At 39.6% G+C, this 12123-nt stretch overlaps 1 protein-coding gene across 1 annotated transcript in view; it reads right to left on the bottom strand.

Moving 5' to 3' along the window:
• ABHD3 (abhydrolase domain containing 3) overlaps window positions 1–12123 on the bottom strand; it is a 49787-nt gene that overhangs the window by 25984 nt on the left and 11680 nt on the right. The window contains exon 4 of the mRNA XM_027525860.1: window positions 5616–5661. Within this exon, the coding sequence (XP_027381661.1) occupies window positions 5616–5661 (46 nt within the window). The remainder of the gene's footprint in view (window positions 1–5615; window positions 5662–12123) is intronic.

Genomic DNA, 12123 nt, shown 5'->3' with positions numbered 1-12123 from the left:
GCAGTCACTCCCGCTTCCTCAGCCCAACGCAGCCACTAAACTACTTTCCATCTCTACAGATTTGTCTATTTGGAATATTTTAGAATTATAAATGAAATTATATAGTATGTGATCTTTTATCTGGCTTTTATCTCTTTCACTAAGCATAATGTTCTCAAGTCTCTTTCATATTGTGGCATGTATCAGTACTTTATTTATTTTTTAATGCTGAATTATAATCCATGACCTAGCTGTACCACATTTTATTTATCCATTTGTCTGCTGATGGACGTCTGTTTCCTTCCATCTTTTGGTTATTATGAATGTGTGTGTGTGTGCTTAGTCGTGTCTGACTCTTTGAGACCCCATGGACTGTAGCCCACCAGGTGCCTCTCTCCATGGGATTCTCCACGCAAGAATACTGAGAGGGTTGCCATTTCCTCCTCCAAGAGATCTTCCCGATCCAGGGATCAAACCCTCATCTCTTACATCTCTTGCGTTGGCAGATGGATCCTTTACTACTAGTGCCACCTGGGAAGCCTGGTTACTATGAATAATGCTGCTATAAATACGTGTGTACAAGTTATTGTATGAATAAATATTTTCATTTCTTGTATATATATGTAGGAGCAGCATTGCTGGATCATACAGCAACTCAATTTTTCAGTTTTTGAGAAACTCCCAGAATATGTTCCAAAGTGGCTGAGAGGGTTTTCTGGTTGGGTTTAGGGACATAGAAATCTGCATAACCCTATAAATAAAAGGAGAGGGAGTGTAACCTTTAACAAACTCAGGTTTCACTGAGTTCTTTGTAAATCATCATTCCTAAACTAAGCTGGGAACATGACAGTTCCCAAAGTAATCACTAATATGAGGAAGTTTGTGTATAACTTGGCTTCCTGGATTCCTGACCTTGAAAACCAACCTGCAGAAAATTGAGAAAAGGCACTGTCCACCTTGAGGATGCCTGCAGGGATATCTGAGGATTAGTCTACTAAGACTGGGACTCTCTGTCTTCCACAGCCCAGAGGCCCAGAGAGGGAAAAGCGCAGGCTTCTCATTTCCCAGCAAGCAAGGCTTCTGGCTTTCTCTCAATCTTGCAAAGACTAATTAAAAATAAGGACAATATGGTGCTGGAAGATTTCTACTTTCTTATTCTGCTTTGCAGGGGCCATAACCACCTCTATAAATTCTAAGTATATCACCAACTTATTTCAGCAAATCTTTTCCTCTTGCTTTTCTTCCCCCCTAAGAGAATGGCTTACCCTAAATTCTATGTCACCTTCGCTAGCTCTCTTGGATTAATTTCAGTTCAAGTCAGTTCCTCTCCCTGTTTGATCTTTGCTGATTCATCTCTTGTTCTTTATCATGACTACCCTAAAGTCTTACTTACTCTGGGTCTGGGCTATATTCAGTCATTTCTGGAACAGGGAAGGTATAAATACTCATAGAGTTCCTCTAGTCTGAAACAGTCATTGTTCATAGCTCTAAGGCAGAAAGAAGAAAGGCTCTCAAGAGCTCTCAATATCAAAGCCAGCTCTAACAATCAATATTGGCAATTCGTTTTTGTGATCCATTTGGGTACAAATATATATTAAATTATATTTCATTTTTTGTTATTGATCAGTCATTAAGTCATGTCCCACTCTTTTTGATCCCATAGACTGTAGCACGCCAGGCTTCCCTGTCCTTCACTATCTCTCAGAATTTGCTCAAACTCACGTCCATTGAGTCAGTGACGCCATCCAATCATCTCATCCTTTGTTGCCCCCTTCTCCTCTTGCCCTCAATTTGTCCCAACATCAGGGTATTTTCCAATAAGTCGGCTCTTCTCATCAGGTGGCCAAAGTATTGGAGCTTCAGTTTCAGCATCAGCCTTTCCAATTCAGGGTTGATTTCCTTTAGGATTGACTAGTTCGATCTCCTTGCTGTCCAAGGGACTCTCAAGAGTCTTCTTCAGCACCACAGTTCAAAAGCATCAATTCTTCAGTGCTTAGCCTTCTTTATGGTCCAACTCTCACATCCATACATGACTACTGGAAAAACCATAGCTTTGACTATATGAACTTCATCAGCAAAGTGATATCTCTGCTTTTTAATACACCGTCTAGGCTTGTTATAGCTTTTCTTCCAAGGAGCAAGCATCCTTTAATTTCATGGCTGCAGTCACCATCCACAGTGATTTTGGAACCCAAGAAAATAAAATCTGTCACTGCTTCCACTTTTTCCCTTTCTATTTGCCATGAAGTAATGGGACTGGATGCCATGATCTTAGTCATTACATTTAAGTCATTTGATATCCTATTCTTTTTAAAGTTAGATCAAATTAGCGTTTAGGATACAGATATTTGCTGGGGGTATCAGTTCATCAGAATTCAACCAAGGCACTGTAAAAGACGCCAGAGACCAAGCTTCTCTTATCCTCCTGCTTAGAACTCAGTGAGTTCTTTAGAAGTAAAAAAAAAAAAAATTATCTAATTATTATCCTTTTGTAAAATCTGCTGAAGTATTCTTGTGGAGATTGTTTTTTTTTATCTATGCAAGTTTATGGGGCTTTGCCAGTGGTTCAGAGGTAAAGAATCTGTCTGCAATGCAGGAGACGCAGGTTTGATCTCTGGGTTGGGCAGATCCCCTGGAGGAAATGGCAACCCACTACAGTATTCTTGCCAGGAAAATCCCAGGGACAGAGGAACCTGGCAGGCAGAGTCGAACATGACTGAGCATGAAGGTGCAAATTTATGGCTCAAAGTTACTGGGTTGCTGCCTTCTTTCAAAGTAAATTTCCAATTAAATGTAAATGCTCAGGCAGAAGTCTTCCCAAGCTTCCTCCTCTTCATCTTTTTTTCTCCTCCTTCCTGTTTTTCATGTTCTAAGAGTCTATCCTTTGCTAGACCAATGGTTCCTAAGCACTCTCATCCACTCCTGACCTCCTGGTTCCACTGTATACCCATAATCCATGATGCCTTTCTCCAGCCTGTATGTCTCTTCTGACAGCCAGTCTAGTACATCTGAGTGTTTACGAGAAATTTCCACCTGGATGACATCAAAGCATCCCCAACATCTAAAACTGAACTTGTTATTTTGATAACACTCAAATCTTGTAAATTCTCCTACATTTCCTATTTCGGCAAATATTACCCTTCACCATATTAGCCTTTTACAATTCAGCAAAACTAGACATGCTGACATTGACTCCTTCCTCTCCACTTCCCACAATACAATGAATACTATTCTTTCTGCCCCAGAAAACCCCCTCATTTCTGTTCTCTTCCCCGACCTCTACATTCACACTCTGGATTGTTGTTGTTTGGTTGCTCAGACCAGGTAGGCTGACTGTGTGCTTATGTTCTTGATGTTTGTTGTTTGGTGTCCAACTCTTTGTGACCTCATGGACTGTAGCCCACCAGGCTCCTCTGTCCATGAGATTTCCCAGGCAAGAATACTGGAGTGGGTTGCCATTCCCTTCTCCAGGAGATCTTCCTGACCCAAGGATCAAACCTGCATCTCCTGCACTGGCAGGCAGATTCTTTACCACTGAGCCACTAGGGAAGCCCCTCACACTCTGAATAGATCTTTAGTAATTGCCAAGCCTCCAAGCCTCCTTCCCCTCCATCACTTTTCTGCTGCAGTTTTCTTTCTAAAACATGACCAGGTTATTTTATATGTCAATTATACATCCATAAAAGAGACTTTAGAAAGAGTTAATGGTTCAACACTAGGTTCCTTGGGGTTCTACACATGACTCTTCAAAATCTGGCCCTCCCTTTCTGGGAGAATTCCTAGCACTTCTTGAGCAATAAGAAGGAGCACAGCACAAACGTCAAGAACATAAGCACACAGTCAGCCTACCTGGTCTGAATCCTGGCTCTGAATTTCTTGGTGAGGGCACATTCTTAGCCTGCTTGTGCCTCATTTTCTTCATCTAGAAAATGGGGATCATGGTGGCTACCCTCACATAAATCGCAGGGTTGTTTCTATTGCTGAACATCAATAGGAAAAGACATAACTGATATATTCGAAGGACCCAATAAACATTAGAGAAAATGATCACCATCGTTATCCCTCCACGAATAAGGACTTGCTGTCCATGCTCTTTAACATCTCGTTCTTTATGCTGAGAAAGCTTCTCTCTCCCCTCTGCTGGTTCAATACCATAACATTCAAGATCCAGCTCAAACCCACCTCCAATGTTATGTTCTCCCACCTCCCCGGGGAGTTAGTTACTCCTTCCCTCTAATCTCTGTAGCTGTAAGACACCTTTTTGTGGTCACAATTAGCACCGTACTGTGTATATTTTTATATATCTCTTGCAACTTATGTACCGTCTCTTGCAACTCAAGTTTCCTAAGAAAGGGTTAGGGCTGTGTGTAATAATGTGTGCATTCTTCACTATGGCCTTGTACAGGTACCTGATTTAATAGGCATACAACACAGCTTTGCTGAACAAACAGATCCTTTGTTCTCATTTTATGGGACCAAATGGCCTTTACTTTTCAGCATGTTATTTTCTTGAGAGGCTAAGACCATGCCTTTCCCAGCTTTGTGTCCTGGAAGCATCTAGAAGGACACACAGCAGACAGGAGCTGCTCAGAAATGACTGGCTTGGTCCAGAGCCAGTGACACATTCAAATCTTTCCTTTTAGAGTACCTACAAACCTACCTACGAGATTCCTACAGGGCTGGACCAAATAAGGAAAGTGGAATCTTCACCTTCACAAGGAACTGGAGTAAGACCATAAACACTTTATAACTTTAGCTTTTGCAATCAGGTTGATCTTGATCCCCTCCAGGATTTATCAAGCAAAGTGCAAGAGCTCTTTTCTCCCCCCAAATTCTCATAATGTACCAACATAGTGACATGATTGTAAATTTTTATTTCCAGCATGACTTAATTATTGATAGTCAATATCATTCTCTATCAATGATTCAAAAAAAATAGTTCTTTCTATTCTGATAGAATTGCCTTTGACCTGTTGAAGTGGTGAAGGACTAACAGTTGAAAAGCTTCAAGAAAATTTCAGTGAGTGTAATATTTCTCATTCCGACTCACGGGTAGAACACCAGATAGTGATGATTTTCCAAGAGATGCAAGAAATTCTATCCTAGCAAAAGCTTAGGGCTTAGAAAAGGGGGGAAAAAACTGATTTAAAATAATATCTCCTCTATGTAAACTTTGGCATGCAAATAAGCATATAACATGCAGTCAATCTGTTTCACAGTAACAGTAAATTTATTAAGTAAATCAAGTATTACTCTATTGGTTAATTTTTTTTTGGCACTAGTTAATTTTTAAAGAAAATGTGTTTTTCATTAAAAATGATGTTGATAAATATTTGTTGACGCTAACCTAAAGTATAAAAAGTTGAGTTACAAAATAAGGCCTTATTTAAAAAAATAGAAATATGTAACATTTTAAAATTTAAATATAAGATCTGGATGAACACAGACTAAGAAGACTCCCCTGGTTGTGTAATTATGGGTTTTACAAGTTTCCTTTTTATCGCCTTACCCGTATTTTTCCACAATGAACTTGTATTATTGATATAATAAGTTATCTTAAATCAAAAAGAGTATCTTTTTGTTATAAAACTGGATTTCTTTAAAAATTAAGCTGCTGTCATTTTAAATTTACTTACCAAGAGATTCTCCCCCGCCACTCCTCTGTTGTTAAAAACCACATATCTAAAAACCAAGAAAATAATTTTTGTTATTTTTATGCATGATCTTGACAATATAATATAAAATCGTCTTCCTGGGCCTGTATTAGAGCATTAAAAGGTTCTTAGAAATCTGTTCCAAAGAAACAAGGATGTTTGATAATGTCATTAAATGCACTAAAATACATTTCTAGTTCTCTAAAGTCAACATATGGATTCAAACCAGAAAACTATATATCAAAGTGGTATTAAATTTTCCTACCAAAAGCAGAATCTTTGCAACTTCTTCCTATGTAGATGTGTAGGCCTCCAATAAATAATAAATTCAGAATAAAACAATTCTGAATACAAGTCAAACTTAAATGTTTTTGCTTCAAATTAAAAAATGTCTTCTAACTATTCTATTTGTAACATGAAAATGTTAGTCACTCAGTCATGTCTGACTCTTTGTGACCACATGGACTGTAGCCCGCCAGGCTCCTCTGTCCATGGGATTCTCCAGGCAAGAATACTGGAGTGGGTTGCCAATTCCTCCTCCAGGGGATCTTCCTGACCCAGGGATTGAACCCACATCTCCTGCACTGAAGGCAGATTCTTTACCATCTGATCCACCAGGGAATGAGCATCTACTCCTATCCTGAGAAATAGCTCTTGTCCCGTCAAAGCTCAGCAAATAGAGACTGGAATTTTACCTGCGGTGAAAACATCATGGCAGGTAGAATTGCGAGGGACATGGCACCTGAGCTGGAAGGCTGGGTCCCCACTATGCTACTGCTTGGTGTTCGGCTGACCTGGGGGAGGAAAGAATAGCTCTGTGTCCTACAATCCTGTTTGCCTGTTCTGGGTCAGCGGTCATAAGTGAAGGGCTTTAGAGTAGCACTGGCTGACAGTAACTATACAAAGACCATTAGCTAATTAGTAGCAGTGGTAGTTGCAACATCATGCTACCTTTACGCAGTCATTCTGCACTGACAAACTTTCCATCAACCATAACCCCACATATGTATTTTTGCCATCTTCACACAAAATCCTGACTTGTGTCTGCATGGGTTCTCTTTGGCTTAGTGAATCTATATTCATGTCAATTAAAATTCATTTTCTTTTTGTCTTTCTACTTAATTAATCAATCAAGATTATTTAAGGTTCTAATTTAACCCTGCATCCCTTTTGTCTATTTAAAGCATTTACTATCTTTGTTTTCATGATGTATTTAACACAAAAGAAATAAATACAAAAAGCCTATAATTAAGAATATATAGAACAATTTTGTATGTACTCTAATTGCTTCTTTCAAGGTACTGTTGATCAACGTATGGGTTCTAGCACCAATGAATTGAATATTCACTAATAAATACTCATGACTTGGATGGACTCAGGGGGTTTAGATTTTACTTCAGGATTTTTTGCAAAGGAATTCTTTCTCGCATCTGAAAGGTCAGATAGACAGCTTTATTATGCCCTACTGAAAGAAGAGGCCCTACTAAAAGGCCCTACTAACAGAGTTTTGCCAAGAAAACCCACTGGTCATAGCAAATACCCTCCTCCAACAACACAAAAGAAGACTCTACACATGGACATCACCAGATGGTCAACACCAAAATCAGATTGATTATATTCTTTGCAGCCAAAGATGGAGAAGCTGTATACAGTCAGCAAAAGCAAGACCAGAAGCTGACTGTGGCTCAGATAATGAACTCCTTATTGCCAAATTCACACTTAAATTGAAGAAAGTAGGGAAAACCACTAGACCATTCAGATATGACCTAAATCAAATCCCTTATGACTATACAGAGGAAGTGACAAATAGATTCAGGGGATTCGATCTGATAGAGTGCCTGAAGAACTATGGACGTAGGTTCGTGACATTGGACAGGAAGCAGTGATTAAGACCATCCCCAAGAAAAAGAAATGCAAAAAAGCAAAACCGTTGTCTGAGGAGGCCTTACAAACAGCTATGAAAAGAAGAGAAGCAAAAGGCAGAGGAGAAAAGGAAAGATATACCCATTTGAATGCAGAATTCCAAAGAATAGCAAGGAGAGATAAGAAAGCTTTCCTCAGTGATTAATGCAAAGAAATAGAAGAAAACAATAGAATAGGAAAGACTAGAGATCTCTTCAAGAAAATTAGAGATACCAAGGGAACATTTCATGCAAAGATGGGCACAATAAAGGACAGAAATGGTATGGACCTAACACAAGCAGAAGTTATTAAGAAGAGGTGGCAAGAATACACAGAAGAACTGTACAAAAAAGATCTTCACGACCCAGATAATCACGATGGTGTGATCACTCACCTAGAGCCAGACATCCTGGAATGTGAAGTTAAGTGGGCCTTAGAAAGCATCACTACAAACAAAGCTAGTGGAGGTGATGGAATTCCAGTTGAGCTATTTCAAATCCTAAAAGATGATGCTGTGAAAGTGCTGCACTCAATATGCCAGCAAATTTGGAAAACTCAGCAGTGGCCAAAGGACTAGAAAAGGTCAGTTTTCATTCCAATTCCTAAGAAAGGCAATGCCAAAGAATGCTCAAACTATCACACAATTGCACTCATCTCACATGCTAGCAAAGTTATGCTTAAAATTCTTCAAGCCAGGCTTCAACAGTGTGTGAACTGTGAACTTCCAGATGTTCAAGCTGGATTTAGAAAAGGCAGAGGAACCAGAAATCAAATTGCCAACATCCGCTGGATCATCAAAAAAGCAAGAGAGTTTCAGAAAAACATCTACTTCTGCTTTATTGACTCTGCCAAAGCCTTTGACTGTATGGATCACAACAAACTGTGGAAAATTCTGAAAGAGATGGGAATACCAGACCACCTGATCTGCCTCTTGAGAAATCTGTATGCAGGTCAGGAAGCAACAGTTAGAACTGGACACGGAACAACAGACTGGTTCCAAATAGGAAAAGGAGTACATCAAGGCTGTATATTGTCACCCTGCTTATTTAACTTATATGCAGAGTACGTCATGAGAAATGCCAGACCAGATGAAGCAAAAGCTGGAATCAAGATTACTGGGAGAAATATCAATAACATCTGATATGCAGATGACACCACCCTTATGGCAGAAAGTGAAGAACTAAAGAGTCTCTTGATGAAAGTGAAAGAGGAGAGTGAAAAGGTTGGCTTAAAACTCAACATTCAGAAAACGAAAATCATGGCATCTGGTGTCATCACTTCATGGCAAATAGATGGGGAAAGAATGGAAACAGTGACAGATTTTATTTTGGGGGGCTCCAAAATCAATGCAGATGGTGAATGTAGCCATGAAATTAAGAGATGCTTGCTCCTTTGAAGAAAAGTTATGACCAATCTAGACAGCATATTGAAAAGCAGAGATATTACTTTGTCAACAAAGGTCCGTCTAGTCAAAGTTATGGTTTTTCCAATAGTCATGTATGGATGTGAGAGTTGGACTATAAAGAAAGCTGACTGCTGAAGAATTGGTGCTTTTGAACTGTGGTGTTGGAGAAGACTCTTGAGATTCACTTGGACTGCAAGGAGATCCAGCCAGTCCATTCTAAAGGAAATTAGTCCTAAATATTAATTGGAAGGGCTGATGCTGAAGCTGAAACTCCAGTTCTTTGGCCATATGATGCAAAGAACTGACATTTGAAAAGACTCTGATGTTGGGAAAGATTGAATGTGCGAGGAGAAGGGCACGCCAGAGGATGAGAAGGTTGGATGGCATCACTGACTCAATGGACATGAGTTTGAGTCAACTCCGGGAGTTGGTGATGGATGGGAAGCCTGGCGTGCTGTAGTCCATGGGGTCACAAAGAGTCAGACACGACTGAGCAACTGAACTGAACTGAACTTAAAGAAGACAGATGTTTTAAAATCTCAGAACTCTGATTTGAGAAAAGGCTAGAAATATTAAATTTTATTGACTAGTTAGAGAAAGATTTAAAATATACTACAAAAACATGCAGGAAAGTTAAAGTGCTGCATGGTCAGTTAATCTTTGCTAAGAAAGAATGGCAAGACAGCCACTTGTATTTATTGCATAAGCACCTAAGTAACACAGGAATTGGAGCTAAATTTAATTATGACCTTGAAGCTTTCCGTCATTCAGAAAAGAACCACTTTCAGCATGCAAACACGACTTCAGGATTAAAAATGGCTTCCAAGGTAAGATATCATCATGTGACTGTCCCGAGAGAAGGGGACAGAGCTAGTGAGGGGAAAGAAAGCGATGATCTGCACACTCAGGAAAGAGCAGCCTATGCACTTGGGATTTTCTTCCAAACTGCACACAGAGATGTCTGCACTTTCTTTTAGCCAACTCTGAACAGTGGCTCACAGCTCCAATACCTCTCGCTAGAGGAGAAAATGTACTGACCCCTCCACAGGCCTTTGTTCTTGACCCTGTTCAATCATCTGTATGTACTTCTATAGATTAAGATATGCGTTCACCACAGTATCTACCTCTAGCCTTGGGAATGAGGCAGAGAGATACAGGAGGATAGACAGGGCAGCTTTGGAGGCAGGAAGCCTGAAGGCTTCCACATGGCTCCCTTCTCCCATCCAACTGGTGACAATCAGTTAGCTGCTCTTGTTTAACCCCTTTTCTGCCTTCACCATCATCAGGGGACACTTTAGCAAAATGAAAAGAACTGGTTGAAATACAACTACTCTTCCTAAGACATTTGATAGGCCCCTCTTAACTTTATAACTGCTCTATCCAAATTATTTTCACAATTTCTCCCAAACTATTTATCTATTTATTTTTTAAGTTTTATTTATTTGACTTTACCAGGTCTTGGTTGCAACATGCAGGATCCATTCAAACTCTTAGATGTGGCATCTGGGATCAAGTTCCCTGACCAGGGTTCAAACCCAAGCCCCCTGCATTGGGAGTATGGAGTCTTAGCCACTGTATCACAAGAGAAGTTCCCTCCCAAGTAATTTTAAAGGGTATGTATATGAGGGAAATTGTTCTGTAAAACTTATTTTTCCTGTGCATTTTAACTATTTAAATTTTCTTCTTAAAACAGGTAAAATACAAATAAAGAGGAGACACTAAATAAATAAAATCTGGAATTGAGAATTTTCTATGACAACAGACCACATTAACTAGGAAAGCTCTTAATGAAGGTTAAGTAAGAGGCAGAGAGCTACCCTCAAGGCAGGATTTCTCAACATTGGGCACTATGGGCATTTTGGATCAAGTACTTCTTTGTAGAAGGGCTATTGAGAACCACTTGGTTGAGAACCACTGTTACAAAGAAATGAGTCAGATAGCCTTGAATCTGCTCAAGCCCAGTGATCCACAAGAACAAAGGAATTTTTATCATACAACTTTATTTTTCAGTTCTAAGATTCCACGAGTCTTTGAGTCTATGAATGAACAGAATAATCAGCAAAGTCTGGAGTGAGAAGAATATTCAGGGATCAGTATTTTGATTTCAGATAATAACAACAGATTATTCTAGGCATTTTACATGAGTATTAATATTGGAATGACTCATTCATTCGAAAATTTATTGAACAGACTAGTTACTGGGTTAAAGATTCAGTTCGTGCTTGTAGGAGAAAAACAAAATAAAAATATAAGGTTCCTGGCCTCAAGAAGAAAAAGTGAAAATATTAGCTGCTCAGTCGTGTCCAACTCTTTGTGACCCCAAGGACTGTAGCCCTCCAGGCTCCTCTATCCATGGTATTCTCTAGGCAAGAATACTGGAGTGGGTTGCCATTCCCTTCTCTAGGGGATCTTCCCGACCTAGAGATCAGGAAGACCAAGTCTCCTGCATCACATGCAGATTCTTAACCATCTGAGCCACCATGTAGGAATGTATAAAAGTTTCTAAGGGATGAGAAAATAGACCATGTTAGGCTAATGATACTAGGCTAACGATAGAAACTAAAGAAAATTAAAAAAAATAATAAGTTAGGATCAAAATAGGCTTAGGGTGCAGATTGCCAGGCTAAGGAAAAATGACAAGGAAGTTCTGCTTCCAGAAATGTCATGGTAGATCCTGCAAGGCCAGCCCTTCCATAGAGTAATAACTAAATGCTTGATAAATTATAAAGGCAATGGAGAACACCCAAAGCAGGCAGAAACTAAATGGGACTTGACACTTGGAAGAAAAAAAATGGCATTGGGTAAGTCTCCTTTCACAGCTTTTTGCCTGAGGGGAGGCACCAGCTGGTATTATCCAGTAATAGATAAAGGTCAAATAAAAATGTTCAGTCTCATGGGCTTGAAAAATCAGAAAACAGAATTTGCTGCAACTATAAGAGAAAATGAGGGGAGAAACCTCAGAAAAGAGAGAGATACAGAGGCAGAGGCCTAAATTCTGGATAAAGACACTGGGTGCAAAGCTCTGACTGAGTTTTCTGCGCCATGGGCCCCAAGCAGTCCAGTTAAGGATGAAAACCTGAACAGAGACCTCAGCTGCTGTCTGCTGCAGATGGGACAGAGTTTGAAGTTTGAATTTACTCAAATTATCTGCCTGAAAAACAAAAATTAGTCATTAGAAAATGT

This window comes from Bos indicus x Bos taurus, chromosome 24 (assembly GCF_003369695.1).
Source record: "Bos indicus x Bos taurus breed Angus x Brahman F1 hybrid chromosome 24, Bos_hybrid_MaternalHap_v2.0, whole genome shotgun sequence".
Taxonomy (NCBI): Eukaryota; Metazoa; Chordata; class Mammalia; order Artiodactyla; family Bovidae; genus Bos; species Bos indicus x Bos taurus.
The sequence above is the reverse complement of the archived record's forward strand: the minus strand, read 5'-3'. Positions and strand labels throughout refer to the sequence as shown.